The sequence below is a fragment of the Danio aesculapii genome, chromosome 8 (assembly GCF_903798145.1).
Source record: "Danio aesculapii chromosome 8, fDanAes4.1, whole genome shotgun sequence".
Lineage (NCBI taxonomy): Eukaryota > Metazoa > Chordata > Actinopteri > Cypriniformes > Danionidae > Danio > Danio aesculapii.
Genome location: NC_079442.1, coordinates 13,235,055 through 13,258,656, shown reverse-complemented (window position 1 = coordinate 13,258,656; position 23,602 = coordinate 13,235,055). Strand labels below are relative to the sequence as shown.

The 23,602-nt window shown below is 35.3% G+C and overlaps 1 protein-coding gene across 1 annotated transcript in view; it reads left to right on the top strand.

Moving 5' to 3' along the window:
- mtor (mechanistic target of rapamycin kinase) overlaps window positions 1–23,602 on the top strand; it is a 269,916-nt gene that overhangs the window by 33,507 nt on the left and 212,807 nt on the right. Inside the window, exons 16-18 of the mRNA XM_056463247.1 lie at window positions 1,431–1,523; window positions 11,466–11,600; window positions 13,822–13,951. Coding sequence (XP_056319222.1) covers window positions 1,431–1,523; window positions 11,466–11,600; window positions 13,822–13,951 — 358 coding nt within the window. The remainder of the gene's footprint in view (window positions 1–1,430; window positions 1,524–11,465; window positions 11,601–13,821; window positions 13,952–23,602) is intronic.

Genomic DNA, 23,602 nt, shown 5'->3' with positions numbered 1-23,602 from the left:
GAGCCTTAATAAATGTATAATGAGCAAAATTCAACTGTGTTATGTTAACAAAAATAGCAATATGGAAGATGTGCAGGTATTTTATTGCAAAACAAAAAGTGGCTGGCTTGCCAAACTGACAAAAAACATCTCTTCATTTTTTTTCATTATGTTGTACCCACGTAAATGTCTGTTTCCAAGACGTTAGAAACAGATGATTTCTTTGAGCCTCATAATTTAATGTTGCCGTCATGTTGCCGCTTATTCTCTCTACTGGTTGTTACTTGGTCATGGAAAAAACTGTTTCTCGATGCTAAGACTGTATTTGGACGCAACTGACAAATAGCCGACAAATAAAATTTTAGTGACGAGGCAGCATTGGCCTAATCCTGTCTACTGTCCCGAGCGTCTCTCACACTGGCCCCGGGACATCAGGCAGTCCTTATTGTTAAACCCTGTACAGTTATTTTTAATATATTCAAGTTATGCATATTGTAATTAATTACAATTATTCTGTTTAAATCAATATTGATCTTAAAATTAAAATGTTTTGTTTAAAAGTGAAAGAGAAAAGGTGCGTCTTTAAAATCAGCTGAATATTCACATACTTTCTTTTCAGTTGAGGGTTAAAGGGATTTTAAGAAGTAATTAGTTACTAATTGAGTCAATACAATACTTTTCAGCAGAGTAATTATAATTATTTATATTTTTTATAAGTATAAAAATATTTTTAATTAATACAATGATAGAGTAACACGGTGGCTCAGTGAGTAGTATTGTTGCTTCACAGCAAGAAGGTCGCAGGTTGGAGTCCCGGCTGGGTCAGTTGGCATTTCTGTGTGGAGTTAGCATGTTCTCCAGGTGTTTGTGTGGGTTTCCTCCTGGTGCTCTGGTTTCCCAGACATGTGCTCTAGGTGAATTAAATAAACTAAATTGACCGTAGTGTGAGTGTGTATGGATGTTTTTACAGTACTGGGTTGCCGCTGGAAGGGCATCTGCTGTGTAAAACATAAACTGGATAAGTTCATTCCGCTGTGGCAACCCCTGATGAATAAAGGAACTTAGCCAAATTAAAATGAATGAATGAATAATAAAATTATGACGTAATTAGTATTTAGAAAGTACTTACTTTTTTTTAAGTAACTTAACCAACACTGCTCAACGACACAAACTTTGTTTTGTCTGGATTTTGTTCGAAATTATATAATATAAGTTCATTCTTTGATTTAGTTTGAAGTAAACCAGGGTCTGAAGCTTTCTTCTCTGTGCTGAACAATAGCAAGACAAATCATGACATTGAATGTGACTGGAGCTGTTGCTGTTAAACAATGGGCTAGAGCCACCTTTTTACTTGTGTTTTACATTACACTTGGAGAAAATAGCCTGTCGAGCCTGAAAGCTCATTTAGTTGAAATGCTTTTAAGTGTGTCTATCTCCTTAATATGTTCCAGGTGAGTGGACTGGAGATGAGGAAATGGATGGATGAGCTGTTCCCAATCATTATGGACATGCTGCAGGACTCATCTTCATTAGCCAAGAGACAGGTTTGTTCATTCCCATGTTAAACTTTCCATTTGGCTGTGTCATTAACCTTGGCGGGACGGGACCAAACTCTTCCAGCAAATAGTTTTTTGTAGATTTTGTCATTCGAATGCATTTATATTTTGAATTTTGCCAGAATGACTGTTTAATGTCAAGCGTTTTTGCTTTCTATTTTACAGTTTATTGACCATTTATTGAAACTGCAAAAATTACTCATGAAAAAGTGAGTCATGGTTTAGTTAACCCAAAAAACATATGACTCAGATTTATATATCAATACCTGCTCAGTTTTCTTCGAAAACCTGGACCTGTATTCACAAAACATTTTCTCACAAACATGTATTCAAAAAGCAACAATCCCAAATGAGAAAAAGTTGGGACAGTATGGAAAACGCAAACAAAAAAAGAAAGGAGTGATTTCTAATTTTATTTTGACTTACAACAAGCATTATTTAATCTAGACAATACAACAAACATTATTTAATGTGTTCCTCATGATTTTTTTTCTTTTTCAAGATAAACATGTATTCCAATTTTCGTTCATGCAACACATTTTAAAAAAAGTTGGAACAGTAAAGCATTTTCCACTTTGTAATTTTGCCATGCCTTTTTACAGCATTTAAAAGACGTTTAGTGACTAAAGTAATGAAGTGTTTCAGGTGTAATTGTGTCCCATTATTCCTGCAAAACAAGAAGGAGGGCAACAGTATGGTGTCTTTGTTGTCCCATTTTGCGCTTTAAAATGCACCACACATTCTCTATTAGAGACAGGTCGGGACTGCAGACAGGCTAGTCAAGTACTTGTATCCTCTTCCTCCACAGCCAGGACTTTGTAATTGTGGGTTTTGCATTGTCTTGTTGAAATATGTAGGGGTGTCCCTGGAAAAGAAGGCAGTTTATTGAGCTCTCTATGTACTTTTCAGCATTAATGGGGCATCACTGAAGTGCTAAGAAAGTGTAAGAAAGTTATCTTTGCCAAGGGCACTGACACAACCCTATACCATGACAGACCCTGGCTTTTGGACTTGTTGCTGGTAATAGTCTGGATGCTCCTTTTCCTCTTTGGTCCGGAGCACACAGTGTCCATTTCTCCCCAAAAAATAAATGAAATACTGATTTATGCTTCCGAACCCAGAGAAGTCACCGGTGCTTCTGGACACTGTTAATATAGGGCTTCCTTTTGGCACAATACAGCTTTAACTGGCATTTGTAGATGAAAATACATATTGTGGGACTTGACAAAGGTTTGCCAAAGTAATCCATAGCCGTGTGGTGATTTCGCTTATAGATGAATGAGGATTCTTGATGCAGTGCCACCTGAGGGATCAATGCACGGTTGTTCAGGTTAGGCTTGCTCCCTTGTTCTTTACGCACTAAAATTCCTCCAGATTCATTGAATCTTTTAATGATGTTCTGTACTGTTAAAGGTGAAATATCCAAATGTCTTCCGATCTTTCTTTGAGGAACATTGTTTTTAAACATTTCAATATTTTTTCACATATTTGCTGGCAAACTGGCAATCCTCGGCCCATCTTTGCTCCTAAAGGACTAGACCTTTCATAGATGCTGCTTCTGTAACAAAACATAATTACAATACTTTTTTTTATTGTTATTTTTAACATAGACTGAAAACAAACAAAAAAAAAAATGACGAGGAACACATTGAATAATGTTTGTTGTTTTGTCTGCAGTGAAGAACAAGTCAAAGTAAATTTAGAATCACAACTTTTTTATTTTCTGATTTGTGGTTGTAGAAGTCTAGAAGAATAGAAAGAAGTCTTAAAGGGACAGTACACCCCAAAATTTTAATGTTGCCATAATTTATTCATCCTTCACTTCTTCAAATTTTATTTAAGTTTCTTTCTTCTGTTGAACGCAAAAGAAGATATTTATAAAAAGCTGGTTTATGGAACCCATTGACTTCCATAGTAATTTTGTTTCCTACTATGGAAGTCGATTGGTCCCAGTAGGGTTGCATGGTTTACCGGTACTATGATAGTATCGCGATGCTATGGCTCCAAAATACTGGCGGTGCCATTGTAGTTTGTAAACGGTAGTATCCTAATTAATGGTCTATCTACAGTAGATAATGTTGGATGTGGAACAGTCACTAAAATGCTCACACGTTTGTGCAACAATAGACCATTTTATTTGAATGATCTGTGGAGCCCTTTATGGTTGCAAAACTGTAGAATTTGCGCCTTTTATGGTAGAATATTGCACGCTTTCTAATGCTTCAGTTTGAACGCACATCTGAATCGGTTAATTTCTGTTCCTGTTAATATAATTTAGTAGCTACAACAACTGTCACAATCTCTTAAAAAGAACAGAGACTGAAAAAAAAAATTGATGAAAAACCCAAAATAGCAACAGGAAACACTGAAAATTTTTGACCACTTCATATAGCCTAATTTTGTTGGAAAAAAATTTGTAACAAATTTCATTGGGTATAATTTGTATCTTTATTTTAATGTATTTTTTGTTGTTCAGTTACAGTTGTTCAGTCTACTAGGTAAACAAAAAGAACGAATAAATTTTAGATCAAGTGAGGTGCAAATAATACTTTTTGGTCTTAAGAGAATTATGATTTAAATTCACGTAGGCTTATTATAACATAAAATATAGTATTTCTGACAATCTTCTTTATAATTTCAGTTACAAATTACAGTATCGCTATACTACTTGGTATCGTAATACTTCAGCTGGTATAGTATCGTAAGATTAATTAATGGTATCGCTATAACCCTACTGTTGGTCCCAGCATCCAGCACGGTGCAACACTCCAGCACCAGAGTACCTTTTTTAGGTTCAACAGAAGAAACAAACTCATAAAGCTTTGCAACCACATAAGGGAGAATAAACGATGAGGCAATTTAGATTTTTCACTATCCCTTTAACCTAAGGGCTTATTTTGTTCTTTATATGTTCTCTAAAGCTTCTTAGTCACAATATTTCTATTTTTACACACATCTATTTTCTCCCTTCTGTGAAACAGTTTGATTTTTGTCCTTTGCACAGCATTAGTGGTAATGAAAGGCACTTTTTCCTTCTCCATAACAACAATGGAAACATTCTGACGTATTTCAGTAACATTTGAAGGCAGGCGAGAGCGCATGCTTCGAGCCTGAAAGCTTTTACAGTACTGTTATGAGGTGCGGTCAGATGTCCTCAACATTTACACAACTTTTGCACAAAGCTTTCATTCTTGGTGTGACGCTGCCAGATTCTGCTTTAGCAATCAGGAGTGTTATAGAGTTTGGATGATTTAGGTTAGTTTTAGGTTGCCCAGGGTTCACAGAAGCTCATGTAACTAAATACTTTACCTGCTTTGGGCCATGTCTGGAGCTTTATTTGATTCTTTAGGTCAATCTTAAAAGGCTTTTTAATCTATAAAACAGTTACAAATTGCACTCATTTTGTCTCGTTAATTAAAAATTGTAGTACTCATGTTAAGTAGATTTAAACTCACATACATACTGTACACAGTGAAGACCAGTGTTCGTTTTAGTTTCACTGAGATTGTAGTCTGACTTATTTAATTTTATTTTATTATATTTTATATATATATTTCTTTAAAAATCAGCGATCTTCACTGCCTGTTAGATATATGATATGAAGTGGGTCTCAGATCGGACAAGAAGCACTGCATTAAATTCCATTTCCCCCTGCCATGTCTTTAAAATATGTCTGTTTATTTTACCCTAGTTTTTTTCAATGAAATTTCTGTGCTAGCCTGTTGCTTCTGACAACACTAGTGGTTACAATGGTCTTCCATTTCGTTTTACGCTTGAACAACTAAATGAATGCTAAAGTGTATTTAACTGAGTGTATTGTAATTACATTACAACATCGATGCTGTAAAAGCAACCTTGTGAATATGAAAATAGTCACCTTAAGCTTTCACCTCAAATTTATCGTTGACTTTAAAACTAGCTGTGCATAGAGCCCATTATTCAAAGTACTATTTTTTGTTATTATTATTATTTTAAAAAAATCTTTTTATTGTTATAAGAAATAAACAATAACATAAACAGAACAAACAAACAAAAAAGGGCACAAGGGCCATTTCACAATACACAAACAGTCGGACACAACATAATACAATATTATCCAGAAAGCATAAGAGAAAATTTTTTAATTAAATATACAAAAAAATATAATTTACAGAGAAATGTGTAGACTCCACAACTTGACATACAGTATGCCAAACCAATCCCACCTATAATGAGTTACACGTCAGCATTACTGATATAAAACATAAGTGGGTTCCAGATTTAAAAAAATATGGTTAGTTTGTTTGTCATCCCATATCGCATTTTTTCCATGGGCAACACGTAACTTAAACTCCTAATCCAGGTTTTAAAGACAGCTACGTGATCTGATTTCCAATTTTGTAAAATGTATTTTCTTTGCTAATATCATACACAAAGATACTGCCTGTGATATACAGTTGAAGTCAGAATTATTAGCCCCCCTTTGATTTATTTTATTTTTTTAAATATTTCCAAATGATGTTTAACAGATCAATGAAATTTTCACTGAATGTCTGATAATATTTTATCTTCTGGAGAAAGTCTTATTTTTTTAATTTCAGCTAGAATAAAAGCTGTTTATATTCTTTAAAAAACATTTTAAGGTCAAAATTATTAGCCCCTTTAAGGTAGTAATTTTTTTTTCGATAGTCTACAGAACAAATCATCGTTATACAATAACTTGCCTGATTACCCTAACCTGCCTAGTTAACCTAATTAACCTAAATAAGCCTTTAAATGTCACTTTAAGCTGTATAGATGTGTCTTGAAAAATATCTAGTCAAATATTATTTACTGTCATCATGGCAAAGATAAAATAAATCAGTTATTAGAAATGAGTTATTAAAACTATCATGTTTAGAAGTGTGTTGAAAAAAATCTTCTCTCCGTTAAACAGAAATTGGGGAAAAAAATAAACAGGGGGCTAATAATTCAGGGGGGCTAATAATTCTGACTTCCACTGTATATATTTATCTCCTATTTCTGAGCGGTCTCGCGTTGATAGAACAATCATGACTTTTGGAAAGATAATCTTCCCATGACTCATCTGATGCCCCTTTTTTTTGTTATTTTATGAAATGCATTTTTCAAAATACATTTTTTTTTTAACTTTTAGTATTATATACCAATAAAGATTCCAGTCCTGTGAGTATCTTAATCAAAGGTGCTTTCATTTTCATGGTGGAGCTAAATATAAATATGCATATAATAAATAATACTAATAATAATCGCATTATACAAATGCAAATTGTCATAAATAAACTGAATAAAGCTGATGAAAACTCTTCAATTCAATTCTTAAATTTTTTTCAAATGTAAAGATATTTGTGTATTGCTGTACATCCTGTGTGTATTAAGCAATGTGTAAGTGTTTGGACCCGCATAGGCAGACAACTAATGTGCTCTGGTCTATGGTGCAGTCTAATTCAGTTCCTCAAAATAGCAACATGCCAACAATGCACCTTAAAAGCTCTTTTTTTTAGACCAGCACACACTTTAGTCCACAATATGCTGCAAATGGATTTGCTATTTAAATAATTTGGTACAAATTGTAAAAATTACAGTTGCACTGGTCTGAAAATAGCAACAAATGTGCACCAATAGTGCTATTATTTGCAATAACAAGGGCTTAATCACAATATAGCGTTTACTATATGTCAGGACAAAAGCACTTAATCCTGTTTACATGCAATTTCCATTATTTAGATTATTCCCGTAGAATTCTGTTACTTTTATCACCTCTATTCACATGTAAGTCACAGTAAGTGTTACTGACTGCGGTTTAAAATTATTTCCATCCAATGCAAAAAAAAACATTTTCGGGGCCATAGAAATGCCACTTCAGCTGGCTTTGTCCTTCGATTCCATCACATTCTGTGCGGCATTTGTGGATGAGGGAGCAGAGAGTTGTGTTCAGCATAATAGAATTCAGCATTAGTCACGGATATCATTCATAGAACTGTGTGAACTTGTTGGTCACCGAACAACCGAATAGTCCACGATTGACCACAGGAGCAGCGAAATGCTTTGAAAGTGGCACTGTACCTTCCCCCTCATGAGCACATGCACAATTTAAATAATATGATTAAGATGTTTACATCCCTGAATACTGTTATTTTATTATAAAAATCATCATACACCACCTAAATTAATATAATTATGATTATTAGCAATTATTGCTTTTACATAAGGTGAAGTTGCCAAAATCCCATTGTAATTGTATTAAGATGGTTCATGTAAGCATACTCAGTAGTGACTTTAAGAACCAAAACCTTTTGCATGTGTTTACATCAGCACCACTGCAATACTTTCCACACATAGACTTTACTTGGGCGGGCCGCCCAGGTATATTAACGGCCACCTAAGTATATTTGGTGACATTTTTTTATTATTATTATCATATTATTGTCATCCTTTTACACTTTTTTTGTATCTGCCCAATAGCCAAACATCCGCGATCGATTAACCAGTGGAAAATAGTCACCCTACACGTTTCCCACTTTTCCTTGTGTGTGTGTGCGTGAGAACTGTCAACGCTCCCACAGACAATCTCACGTGCTCTGCAGAGATCCACAGAGATGCGCCTTTTTGGGACTTAAAAATGCGTCCGTTCAGGGTTTCAAAATCTCCTAAATGCCCGGGATTCAGCTTTTGGTTTTGCTTTCTAATCTCGTCATTAATTGCATGCGTTTTTGCATTACATTTTTATTTTACGCCTGATTTACTTTCGCTTGGCTTCACAGCTGACATCGCGTGCACAGCCCCAAGACCAAGAGAAACATTGAATAATTCATTCTTTCATCTAAACGTCTCAGATAAACTTTTCTATTTTCTCAGAGAGGATGAAAATACATCTAAACTTGCTGCAAAATATTTGTACACCATTAGAAATGGTTAATTAATGCATTCGCTTTATTTTTGTAATTATTATACTTTTTAGAGATTTTTATTCCAAAGATGTTTTTATTCCTTTGTCATTTATTTCTCATTTGCTGTATATATTTTTAATTTGACGATGGTGATATATTACATACTTTATACATATCTAACATGCTTTGCCAATACTGTACAAAATGTCAGCGGCAGATTTTAGCTGCTAGTGGGTGCACATGGCTCCTCAATAGAATAAAAGTAAAACAAATAGTGAATTTCTTTTTTATTTCAAGTCTTTAAAAAAACTTCAACCCATTGAAAAGAAACCGAGTAAAATAAATAAAAATTTGTGTTGGGCCGTTATCGGCGATAACGTGCTGCGTTACTGCGAGACGGGCGATTAAAAAAATAAATATTGCCGTTAATCTATTCTCAAAGTTGAGTTGGGAGCTGGGTCTGTTCTACGCAAGCCATGATGACTTTCACCTTTATATTTAAGCGCGGCTGTATACCTGACCGGTGAGCCGTCTGACAAAAAAATGCCCTTCTGATGAAATGAGCAGGATGCCCTTCTGGATCTTTCACTTACTTCGAAGACACTACTGACTACGCTTACAAAGACATCTATAATCTTGTTATTTGCCTTAATACACTATAATATAATTAATTTGTTTACGTGAAGTGCTTTCATGTTAGAGTTTTCTGTAATTTTAGGTAACTTTAACTGCAGTTCGGCAGTTTCACTATCACTCATGAACATTTCATTCATGCCCCCGTGACAAACTGGGGTATTAGACGCAAATAAGGAGTAAGGACTGGTGAGAGTGTTATGGAATTTAATAATGCACACCGAATGGAAAGAAAAAAACGCCCGCATTTGGTGATGTGTGTGTATGTATGTCTGTGTATCTTGTCGGAAAATATGGCAGAAAGTCCTACATAACGATAATAGTTTGATCGTGGTGTTTACTTCAATAATGCCTCTAATATCTGCATACTCTACGTCTTAATTCCATTTCTGTTTAGTTCAGTTATGACTTTAGTTGGATTAAGGTAATCAAAAATCGCTGTTTTGAGCTTATGTAGCCCTACAGTTCAACATTCATGTTTAACTGAGTAAACAGTTAGTAAACACAAGTACATCTGATTGAACTTAATTTATTTTCATCACCAATTATCATAGTAGAACAGTTTTTCAAGCAGTTTGTGATGCATTTTGGAAACAGGAGATGAGCCCCTGGTCTAATGCGCCACCTGGCTTGAGAAACCCGTTTTTAATCATTATTTGGGTAGCATACATATTCTGAATGCATTTGGCAGAATTCAAATGAGCCATTTTAATCTAGATTAATCTATTAATCTAAGATTAAGGTGAGATTAATCTAGATTTAAAAAATTTATATATGCTCACCTATAATAAAAATAATTTATTTATTTTTTTGTCGCAAGTAGGTAACCATGTGCCATGGATAAAAGGTGCTTTTCAATCCAGCTACCACCGCAAGTATATTTCAAACCAGTGGGTAGCACTGCACTAGATGTCAAAAAGTAAAAATTACTCATAATTTCTTGGTGTATATAATTTTTTTCTGTCAGACTAACACAGTCGGAGTAATTAAAAAAAATCCTGGCTCTTCTTATGTATTATAAAACTTCCAAAAGTGCATAAATCCATAGTCAAACCCACCCATATGCACGTCTTAAGAAGTGGATCGATTTGTTTTTGTAACAGAAATGTTTCACATTTTCTAATTAAAACATCAAATGCACGTTATGCATGCCTGACATATACAAGGAACCACTTACCACATAGGGCTCTATCATGCACCCAGTGCAATAAGGTGCAAGGTCTGTTTGGTGCGCTTTGTTGCTATTTTCATACTAGCACAACTGTCATTTTCACATTTTGTGCCACATTGTTTAAATAGCAAATCCATTTGCGCTACTTTGTGGACTCATGGATGTGCTGGTCTAAAAAGGAGGTGTGTTAAGACGCATTGTTGGCGTGTTGCGATTTTGAGGAACAGAAATAAACCATGCCATTGACCAACTAAAAGCTGTTCAAAAGATGCAACTGGCTCTTAAAAGGGAATGGGAGATGAGACTCTGATTGGTTTAATGCATGTTATGCTTAAAACACACCCATAACTCATTAAGAGAATAAGCACAACATTTTTAGACCATGTGCTGGGGCGCAAACCGTAATTTTCCATCCTTAAAATAGCAAAAGTGGATTCGGACACACCCTTAATGCTTTTGCAGCATACGCTTTAGACTTTGCACCTAGATCATTAAAATAGTGCCTATTGTTTGTTTACCAATGAAAATGATGATGAACAAGAATCTTAGTTGGCTTGGCATTACTGTATAATGTTATGCAGTATATTACTCTTACAATGCGGCGTACATGTGTCTACCCGTCTTAGGTCATGCTTCATACGTTGCATATGTCAGTTATTTTACTGTTAAAATCAGACATCTTGCTATTACAATTATGCTTACTGCGATTATTAGCTTAATTGCATTGTTTAGATTCAATTATTGCATTTACATAAGATAAAGTTTAGCCGCAATATTGACAAAATCCGATTATAATCCCGTTAAGATGGTACAATAGGGTTGTACCATAGGGTTAGTGTACCATTGGAGTTGTACCATAATGCTATTGTATAGTACAATAGGGTTATATTGTGGCTTTTATGCAGTTTTGGTAGCTTCAAAATAAAAGCTTTTAAACAACCCTATTATACAGCATGGAAAAACCAGTATAAAATGTACAACTACTTGTAAAAACAAAACCCTATTGGCTGTTTTTTAAAAGGGGAGGATATATGCTATATGCCCCACCCTGTCTCCATGTTTCAGTTGAGATTGCGTCAAACATTGAATAAAAATGCACATTAAAATCACTTCATGCGATCTTTAAAATCATCTTGATTATATTGCTGTATTCCATATAGCCACACACATACCACAAATATTTAGTTATCATAAATAAAATATGTATTATATCACACTGATCATCTTCTCTTCCACCAGGTGGCACTTTGGACTCTGGGCCAACAAGTAGCCAGCACTGGGTATGTGGTGGAGCCTTACAGGAAATATCCATCTTTACTGGAGGTGCTGCTCAACTTCCTGAAGACAGAACAGAACCAGGGCATCAGGAGAGAGGTACTGATTAATGTGTTTGTCTTTGAGGGATGCATTTCATCTGGGTGCAAAATGGCACACAAACTGATATTTGAAAGAAAGCATTGCAGACATTCTCAATTGAATTGCATAAACCGACAATTTATCCAGCAAATGTTTTATGCAGCGGATGCCCTTCCAGCTGCAACCCAGTACTGGGAAACACCCATACACTCTCATTCACACACCTACTGTACACTACGGCCAATTTAGCTTACCCAATTCACCTATAGTGCATGTCTTTGGACTTGTGGGAGAAACCGGAGCACCCGGAGGAAACCCACACGAACACGGTGAGAACACACAAACTCCACACACAACTGCCAACTGACCTAGCTGAGGCTCGAACCAGCCACCCTCTTGCTGTTAGGCGATATCGCTACCCACTGCGCGACCCATTTTTTCATCATTTAAAATTTTTTTTTAAAAGAAAAAAAAAATTTAAATAATAAAATAATTGGGAAAAAAGAGAAACTGTTTAATTTTCTAATGTGTAAATATATGCTATAAATATATTATTGGAAAAAAAAATTATGTTTTGGAAATTATACTTCGCTTATACTAGCCCTACAACAGATAATGTATGACGACATGTTTTGTCTTAATTATTAATTTTATACAATTTATAAATGGATATTTGTCTGTGGATTTACATTTAAATGCAAAATTATTACTCCTGTGAAATTTTTGTTGAATTTAATTTCAAGTATTAAACAAGAATGTTTAACAGACCAAGGAAATTTTCCATTATAATTTTTATTTTTAATCTTGTTTTTTTATTAGAACTAAGGCTGGAATAAAAAAGTATAATAAAATCATTTTAAAATGATTCAAGTAATTTTTTGGCTCAATACTTTTAGCCTCCCTAAAGGGCACCTATGATGATCAACTTCTGTAAGCTGTTTGGACAGAACTCTCTGTATATATAATGTGTCCACTGTCATATTTTAGTGATAGAATCACAATAAGTCTCTCTTTTTTTTATTTCCTGATGTTAAAATAAGGACCCAAACCAAAGTGATTTTGTGGCCCACTGCAACGTGACGTAGGAGTGCGGTTTCCCCCACCCACCGAATTGATTGACAGGCGCCATATTTCCATAATAACGCGTATACACATGTCCACAGAACGTTTTTTTGCAAAGAAAACGGTATTAAAATATTTATTACATCTCTCTGTGATTGTTATACGTTTTATCATTTAAATGTTTGTAATAAAGACAGAAAAATCGCTTAACCGCTATAATCACCATGGCTGCATAGTGTCAGTAAATTCTAATATTTGTGTGTGTGTGTGTGCACTGCAAACGGCATTTGTGTGTGACTCATCATTTCAGAAAGGCTTGAATAAACTCCACCACAAATACATGAAATTGATACTTGGTATTTTTGACTAATGAGCTGTATTTCAGCTTCACTCGAGTCTGTCTCTGTCACTGACTGCTGTTTATCTGACGTAACATAATGAGAAGCAGACACGCACGTGGGAATGGTGGGCGGAGAGAAGCAGCTCATTTGCATTTAAAGCTACAGGCTACAAAAACAAACACCAAATGGGCATATTCCGGAAGCTATAATAAATTATCTGATGGGTGTTTTGAGCTGAAACTTTACGGACACGTTCTGGAAATACCAAAGTCTCATCTTACATCTTGTAAAAGGGGATTTTTTTGTTTCGATTAGCTACAGAACAAACCAATGACTTGTTTTTCAGTGACTTGCCAAATTAACCTAACTTGCCTAGTTAATCTAATTAACCTAGTTAAGCCTTTAAATCTCACTGTCAAAATCTCACTGTCAGTATCTTACACAATATTATGTACCGTCATCATGGAAAAGACAAAAGAAATGAGATATTAGAAATTGTGTATCTTATAAAAATATATCTTAACATTGTCTCATCATAAAACAAGTTGATGTTCTTGTTAAAAAACAAAATGTTCTTGGTACTTTATAATATGAAACCATTTTCATTTTTGCCACCAAGTTGAAGCTTTTGCAGTCAAAAAAGTATGTTTACTGTTTGTTCAAACCACTTATTTAAACAATTTTAGATATTTAATTTAAACTTAATTGTTTCATGTTCAATCCAGTTAAATCTGTAAAACTTAATAAGTCAACTTAATTCCTTCATGTTGTCTCAACATGGATTGATTATGTGGAACCCAGTATTTTTAACAGTGTGCTCCTGCCCCTTTCCTCAGGCCATTCGTGTTCTAGGTCTACTAGGAGCTCTGGATCCCTACAAACACAAAGTGAACATCGGAATGATCGACCAGTCTCGAGATGCTTCAGCCGTCAGCCTCTCCGAATCCAAGTCCAGCCAGGATTCAGGTAATCAGATGCACCCGCTAATGAAAGCTCGCAGCAACACAATAATTCACAGATGCATAGAAGTGTGCGTCCGCCCATCTGATACACACATTCTCCAGCACAAACAGAGCACATCTTCATACAGCGATTTCCCTTTCCAGCGACACAGCCAGAATTTTTTTGTTTGGCCTTTCACAAAAGATTAGTACACACATTTCATCCCTTTAATCATTACTTTTTTTTGGGAGTCCATTCCTTGCTTTTGTACATCATGTTTTTTGTAAAGTAAAATGAAATCTGATCAAATTATGAGAGCATTTTCATAACAGGCCTGTTTGTTTTCTTCCCGTATCATGCTTTTGCTTATTCCATATGCATGTTCCTAAAAGTCAGAACAAATAGTTCTTCATTACCTGACGAAAACAGTTTTCCTCTCCATGGCTTGAACGCTGTGCTCAAGTACAACATGTCCACTATTTCTAAAAACAGAGCCTTGATGGAATGTTGAATATGGTCAATTACCACGGATAAATAGTTTTGCCTTCAGTCTTTAGTTTGTGAAAGGTTAAAAATTTTATGATTTATGTTCATTTAAAATTCAAAACTGAATTAGTTAGTGTAGGTTATTCTTAGCACTAATTAGTAATTCATAAAAAAAGAAACACAAACAAATATGAATGTGATATAACAGGGTTGCAAATTTCGCCTAAATTAAATAGTCTCTCAGTAGTTCCTGGGTATGTGGTTTATATGTATTGACAAATATTTTTTAATGAAATAATAATACTTTTTTGTGATCATATTTTTATTTAACAGGAAAAATCCAACACACTTACATTTTTACAAAACGTATCAACCGACGGAGATTCAAAAGCAAGAATAAAATAAGTATAAATACATAATTAATTTTAAATTAATAATACTACATATTCCTCTGTTCAAATCTTATTAAAATTAAACTTAAACATGGGTAAATACAACGGTTTTCACAAATAGGTAAAGAAAAAAGAAATAATTCCCATAAGGTTTCATTTATTGTCTTTTGTCTTAGTTATTGCATATATTCATGAGGTAATAGTTCTTTAGAAACACTCTTTTTTTTAATAATTGGAAAAAGAAGCAGCAGATGCTCACTGTATGATATTTTCAATATATGGAAAAGGTCATGAAACATCCATATACTACTCCTGAATGATTCGACGTCTCTGTGATGGAACTTCACAGGCTCTTAAGAAAATATGGGAGAGAGATTTGAATCTGACGTTTGATAACGAAGAGTGACGTGGAATTTTAAAGAATGTTAAAACGTCATCTAGGGATGCTAAAATACTCCTTATACAGTTTAAGATGATGCACTGTTTTACTTCACTCCTTTCAAGCCGTTCAAGCTTGGGTTAAAGTATACACTTTATTGTTGGAGATGTAAGATCGAGAATTGTGATTTACTTCATGCTCTATGGTCTTGTATAAACATTCAGGATTTCTGGAAAAGAGTTCAAGAATACATTTGCTTGGTTGTAGATTTTCATATTTCACTATGTCCTAAACTGTTTATACTAGATGGTTAGTGTAAAATAACATAAAACATAAAATCCTGGGTCCAAACCAGTTTACTGATTGGCAGACAAATAATTCTTAGGAGCTGGAAATCAGAAGATGCCCCTTCTGTTTAAGAATGGGCAGTAGATCTTGCTGAAGTGGACGCATTTGAAAAAAAATGTCTTATAAGCAAATGGACAAGCTAAACCTATACTATAAAATGGTCAAAGTATTTAACCTGTTTGAAAATGGAACAGTCATAAATGTGTGAGAAATATATTGATTGTGATAGTGTAAATGTGATAAGCTATTGACTGAGTTTACCTATTCATTTTTTTTTATTGTATTTTATTTTAATTTTCTCTTCGTAATATAAAGATGGAGGCTTTAACTGAATTCAATGATAGCCAAGCTGGCACCTTAAAGTCGTAGTTAGGGATAGGTTTGGGTTGGGTTTGTTAATTGGGTACAATGTTGATTCTTTACAGAGTTGTATTCTGTATTCCATTCTGAAATTTGCCTGAGAATCAATAAAATTGTTAATCACTAATAATTGGAAAAAGGAAACTGTAATTTCTAATGTGGAAAATATGAGAAAAAAACAAAAATAAATAGGTTTTGGTAAATATTTTATTAATTTTATGATGAGACTTTACATTAAGGTTGTATTAGTTAATAGCAGTTAATGTATTTAAACAACATATACAGTTGAAGTCAGAATTATTAGCCCCATTGAATTTATTTATGTTTTTTAAATATTTCCCAAATTATGATTAACAGAGCAAGGAAATTTTCACAGTATGTCTGATAATATTTTTTCTTCTGGAGAAAGTCTTATTTGTTTTATTTCAGCTAGAATAAAAGCAGTTTTAAATTTTTTAAAAACCATTTTAAGGTCAAATTTATTAGCCCCTTTAAGTTATATATTTTTTCGTTAGTCTACAGAACAAACCATGGTTATGCAATAACTTGCCTAATTACCCTAACCTGCCTGGTTAACCTAATTAACCTAGTTAAGCCTTGAAATGTCACTTTAAGTTGTATAGAAGTGTCTTGAAAAATATCTAGTCAAATATTATTCACTGTCATCATTCATTCATTCATTCATTTTCATTTCGGCTTAGTCCTTTATTAATCTGTGGTCGCCACCGTGGAATGAACTGCCAATTTATCCATTTTTACGCAGCGGATGCCCTTCCAGCTACAACCCATCCTTGGGAAACATCCACACACACTCATTCACACTCATACAATACAGACAATTTAGCCCACCCAATTCACCTGTACCGCATGTAATTGGACTGTGGGGTAAACCAGAGCAGCCGGAGGAAACCCACGCGAACGCAGGGAGAACATGAAAACTCCACACAGAAACGCCAACTGACCCAGCCGAGGCTCGAACCAGCGACCCTCATGCTGTGAGGTGACAGCACTACCTACTGCGCCACCGCGTCGCCCTACTGTCAACATGACAAAGATAAAATAAATCAGTTATTAGAGATGAGTTATTAAAACTATTGTGTTTAGAAATGTTGAAAAAAATCTTCTCTCTGTTAAGCAGAAATTGGGGGAAAAAATAAACGGGGGCTAATAATTCAGGGGGCTAATAATTCTGACTTCAACTGTATATAACAGTATTTAAACAATAAACTAAAGCAAATCATAGTTACTACAAGCATCTCCTGACCGACAATTGATCTTATGAAGCAAAATGATCACTCTCTGCAACAAATTGAACATTAATTAAAACTTTATTACCTGTTATTCACAGTCTGGGCGAACACTTCATTATATTATGAGACACACATGCTGCATGTTCAGAGCTGTTTACAGGTAATAAAGTTGTAAACTATGTTCAGATTGTTGAGTGATAAGACCTGTTCTATTGAAGAAAAAAAATTCCTACAGTTTGGATTGCCTGCCCAAGGGTGAGTAAATTAACTGTAAATTTAAATATTTGCGTGCACTGTCTCTTTAAGTGAGATGTTTAGGCATCTCGTAAAGTTGATGAACACACTGTGGCATTTCTCAACCCCAAACATGATAGTTCTGAGTGCATCTAACATAGGTGAGTGGGCTCGACAAACCACCTGTAAAAAACACTCTTTCATCTCTCTGACACTTTAGCAGGCACTTGCACCATTTTTTACACATTTTCACAAGACACCAGGGGTGTTGCTAGACATAAAGCTCTACTGGGGCACGCACCCTCTTCCCCCCACCCCCCTAAAAAAATAAAATAATAATAATTATATTTATATATTTCTTTATTAAATACAAAACAAATATTTATTAGAAATAAAAGTATTATTGTTATTATACAATTATTATTCTAAATAATATTAAATGTAACTGGAAAACAGTGTTAAGAAACAACTGGAAAGATATGCTAAGATCATTTTAGAAATCTTTTGCATGAATATTAATTTCATTTCATTGAAATTCTATAGAATATTCAATAGAATACAAAAAAGATGTTTTATAGAATTATTTGTTGTCTTAGACTTGACTCATGGCAGAGAGATGTATTAAGTCTTACCTCCCTGACTTGTCATCCCTCCTTTTTGCTTCATACAAAAAAAAATCTATCAGGAGGCATGCTTAGTAAGATCACCATCGTATTGTTTAAACTTTAGTTTTGTCAACTTGCAAAACAAAACAAAAAAAGGCAGCATGTTAACTACCAGGACTCACACCAGGAGAAGAGCAGCGCGTGCGAGAGGCATGCAGGTTTTCTGCGCACACGCGGAGATGCGTCAGTTTGCTTTTTGATTAAAGACATTGCTTTCACCAGTGTTGGTTCGGTTCGGTTCGGTCTTTATTACGGAATTACCACTCTTAATAAATACACTTGCATATGAAGTAAATCATATCTCAAAGCATTTACTGGGGCACTGGCAATTTTTACTGGGGCACGTGCCCCAGTAAATTGGGTCCAGCGACGCCCCTGCAAGACACGTTCTTACGGTCACATGGTTTCCGCTACACCCGCTTTACACCCACCAAGTATGAAACCCGTTATCACAAGTTTTATATAAACAGATTTATAGCATTTGAAATTAACACTAATCAAAACTAACAAGCAAAAAAAAAAAAAAATTGCATGAGGAAAAAATGTCTCAACCAAATCCGGTTATCACAAGAAAATACATTTTTATAACATAATTGAGTGACCAAAAGATACACGGACCTCTAACACCGGCCCTGCATGCACTGCTTGACATGAATGTATCTGTTAACGATAACTGTGCTGTGTTCTCACAGGTGGTGTCTACTATACTACACAGATGCTTTTGACATACCTTATTATTTGCATACGCCATTTAATATGCCATCTTTTTATGAGCTGTAATATTAGTGTAATCTTAGTCAGCGCAAGGCCTTTTGCGATGGTGTACGTTAAATTTTACATATAGCTGGCACTTGCACGGCTGACAGCATCTGGTGATTAAATGAAGGATTAAACAGAACCTCTCGTGCTTAAAATGTGTAGATGTGGCAAACAGTTACCTGAAAATTCGATCCCACAGACTTTACAGTGAATGCTTTAATTATTTTCATAGCCTAACTGAAGCCAATGGAAGTCTTTTATCCACTCTTCGAAAAGTGTAGATGGTGGATTAACATTCACAACATGATCAGTAATCATATGTGCCATTATTTGTAGCTTTAGGTGGTTTCTAAAACCAAATCTGTCAGTGTTGTTTTCATTCTCATATTCAGCGCTTTACATTTTTGCGGTTGTAGCTCTCCCTGTCATCTGAAGGCAGAAGGCATTGACTGAGTGATTGACAGCTGATTTTAACCAATCCATTCACGTTCAGTTCTAGAGCAATGGGCCAATAAGAAGAGTGCGAAGGCGGGGCAAGCATTGCGGGCACAAAGGCTCCCAAATATATTTTGAGGTGGCATAGATAAAATTTCACGCGCATATGCGACCAAAACGGTCAGAATTTCCAGCCCTGTCTATGGTTCTGCATAAAATGACTTTATCTTGCTGGAGTTTATGGCTGTTTCACTTTACTTCAGGGTGCATCAATGTCGTTCTGTAGGTCTATTGGAGACATTCATAAATATTCCTAGGATATAATATCCAATAAATGTTGGAGACATCCTGGATACATAAACTTACTAAATCACACTTCAGCATTGTTTATTTGAGAGCGCGCAAGAAAATTTGCGCTTGAGCAGCGTATATTTGAGGGTGTGCAAGAAGTTTTGTGCTCGAGCAGAGGAAATCGGCGCACAAGCAAAGGGATTTGCATGCTCGTATTACATTAATGCGATCTTGACTTGTAATACTGCGCTCACGACATTTGTCAATGAAATAACCATAGGTAGTTGGAAGATCTGTGTAAAAGGCCTGCTGCCACAGCTGGAAAAAATCCTAGAGGAAACACTGAATCACTCCACGTCTTAAAGAAAATTATTTAAAAAACACTGCATTTATGAAGTGTGTTTTACACAGGTAAGTTGGCATGACAAACCACATGTAGAAACACTGTTCTTCTAAAAAAAAATCTCTAGTACTTAATTCTCAAAGCACAAACAGTTCCTTTGTATAATTACAACTTCTTGTGTGTATGACCTCTTCTTATTGAATCATTGAATACCTCCTCAATTGTAAGTCACTTTGGTCAAAAGCATCTGTAAATGTTCTCGGTTGTCCTTCAATGAACTCCACGCAGACTTTTCTCCAAGCTCATCAAGTTAATTTTTTTTTGGATTTTTCAATCCTTCTCCTTTGGGTTAATACACCCACTTGGGTTGGAAAAGCATGACCAGTTTGCAAACAAAGAACTTCCTCTTGCCTGCTGGTACTCACACACACCTGCTTCTAAGGGACCCATGGAATTTCATTGATCAATCAGCTTCTTTAGTTTTCCTGTGTTGCACTATGTGGTCACAACCAACGGTTTCCCATTCTTTTGATCTCAGAATAACTTCATTTAATCAAGTGGACTTGATTGAAATTCTAAATTTAGCTCATAAATATGAATGTTTTCCTGTTTATCATGAAGTCTTGCAGCTGCAACGTGAAAGCCCAGAAGACTAATTTGCTGCAGGTTTCCTCAAGTTTTCCTTCCTGTCGCTGACATGTATCAGCATTGTACTTCGGGCATTCTGAGTTAGAGTCAGATTTCCTTCTTAATGTTTTTTATTTTATTATTATAATGATTGTAGTTCAGTTAATGAGTAAAAAATATTTGTAGTAAAGGTTACTTGATAAGGTTTTGCAGTATATGAATTTCACACAACAAACACAAAAACACAAGTAAAAATTTATTAATTCATTTTCCTACAGCTTAGTCCCTTATTTATCAAGGGTCGCCACACCAGACTATCTATTTTGGCATATGTTTTGGAAGGATGCCCTTCCAGCCACAACCCAGTACTGGGAAATACCCATACACTCTCACATACACACACACACACACACACACACACACACACACACACACACACACACACACACACACACACACACACACACGCGCGCAAACACTATGGCTAGTTTATTTTATCCAATTCATATGTATTGCATGTCTTTGGACTGTGGGGGAAACCGGACCACCTGGAGGAAACCCACACCAACACGGGGAGAACATGCAAACTCCACATAGAAATGCCAACTGACCCAGCCAGAACTCGAACCATCGACCTTCTTGCTGTGAGGCGACAGTGCTAACCACTGAGCCACTGTGTCGCTCACAAGTAAAAATACACTTTTGAAAATATTTACCAACCTTATGTTACTCATAAATTAAATATCTGAGTACAAGAACTTATTTACAGGAGCTGTTTCTTTTCACATAGTTTGATCTGCATTTTTGACTGATCAGAATAAAAAAAACTTAATGGAAATACCAAGATGTGCATATATTTCGAAAATTCGCACAAAAAACTTGAGTAGGATACATTTTTTATCCGATAAAAGACATTTTGTCCATAATCTAGAAGTGAAACACATTTACAGAATGAATTCTAGCAATCATATCAAAAAAGTAATTTAACAAAAAATTGATAAAGTGACAGGTGTATTTGGGTGGATGAGGAGGTCAGAACATTTTTGAATTTAATATATGAAACAAGTGATCTCCGAGTATAGACATCACCTATTATCTTCCAGAACTGTCTTGCTCGCTGACTTGCTCCCAAAGAGCAGTCTTGTGCCAACCAAAAATCGAGTGTGTTAGTTGCATTCTGTCTTCTGAGGCACAAATTATTTATTCAGTAATAACAAAGGCCCACAGTTGCTTCTTCTACAGCAGCAAATTCCATTTTTGCCAGCTTATCAAGCCTGATCTCACAAGGAAACTATTTTACGTTCTGTCAGTTTAGTAGCTAATTGGTAAAATTTCAAATGACTTCAGTCGTACGAAAATTTTTTAACGTATAATTTTTAAAAGGAGGCGTGGCACCATTTGGGATTAAGCAAATCATACTAAAATGTACAAATAAGATTGTACAGATTCATACAAATTAGCCACTAAATCAAAAAGTAACGAATTGGCGTGAGATAGCAATTGGCTTATCAGGAAGTGACTATTTTGTACACATTTTTTTTCGACAATCAAATTTAGCGCATATTTTTGCAACAATCAAATTTTGTGATTATTTTTGTAACTATCAAATATTGCGTACAATTTTGCGACAGTGAATTTTGCGCTTATAATAGCGACTATCAAATTTTGTGCATATTTTCTCAACAATTGAATTTTGCGCATATCTTTGCAAACAATCTAATTATTTTTGCAACTATCAAATATTGTGCACAATTTTGCGACAACCAAATTTTTGCTTATTTTTGCGACAATCAAATTTTGTGCATAATTTTGCAACAGTCTAGTTTTGTGCATATTTTTGCCACCATCATATTTTTTGTGCTTATTTTTGCAACTTGAATATTGTTTGCTTTGCATATTTGAATGCAAACATAACTAACATAAACAAAACTAATTGGTCTTCTGCTTTTTATTGTCGTGTTTACACCCACATGTCGACCCCTGTTGACTGGTAGATGTACAGTAACCAAACCATCTGGTGCATAATACAAAAAGCAGTTTCTCCATGTGGTCACTGAAATACCTCCCCCTCCAAGTGCTCTCAGCAGTCACTATTATCCTAAAGGGAATTCTTCTGGCTCTAGAATTACATTACCACTCGCATAGCATCGGTGATTGGCATAAGAAATGTTCCTTGGTAGATTGGGTAACTAATTGGGTTTGGTTGATGCTATCTTATGCTAACTGGTCTCTGTGTATGCGAGTCCACCAGCGCAGACCTCCATCTCCAAATGAGAGAATGAATAGTTTTAACAGAGGGCCTCATAAAGAAGCATGCAGCAGGAAGTGTGGATATCTCCCGAGTGATGCATTAGGATAAAGTAAAGGTCAGCGTCTGGGGCAGCTCTGTCTGGGTCTGTGCTTTTTCTCCAGTCCCACTCTAAGTCAAATCTTCTCACAGTCAAGAGAATCGCCTGCTTGACCCACTTTCTGTAATAATAGAGCAATGGGAAGTTTTACGAGCTGAAGGTGAGCTCAGTGAGTGATGTTAATGGTGGGCTGAAAAAAAAAAAAACATCTCAAGCTGTCACTGCTGTTTGGATGGTAGCTTCTTTAGTAGACTTTCATTACTGGTGTTTTATTTTTGCAATTCAGACATATGGAAATACTCTCTCCTCAAGAGATATATGAGACTAGGTCCCATATGAACTTCAGCAGAGTCTCTGAAGCAAATCTAATTACAACAATGTAGGGCTGTGAAATATTTTAGGCACTTTTAGAAAAAAAAATAGGGAAAATTGTCATAAGTGGTAGATTTTTTGTTTTTCGTTTTGAATATTATAACTAAATTAAAAATTTTGATTGGGGTGACACGGTGGCTCAGTGGTAAGCACTGTCACCTCACAGCAGGATAGTCGCTGATTCGAGCCTCGACTGGGTCAGTTGGCATTTCTGTGTGGAGTTTGCATGTTCTGTGTTTGCATGGGTTTCCTCCTGCAGGAAAAGAGTTAAACGTGTCCTTCAATTCGTTCATGTCCAACGACCGTCATCCTTGAATCAATCTTCATCATTGTAAGCTGCTTGCTGTTCTGTCTCTTTCACTGCTCCGTTTGTTAAATGTTTCCCA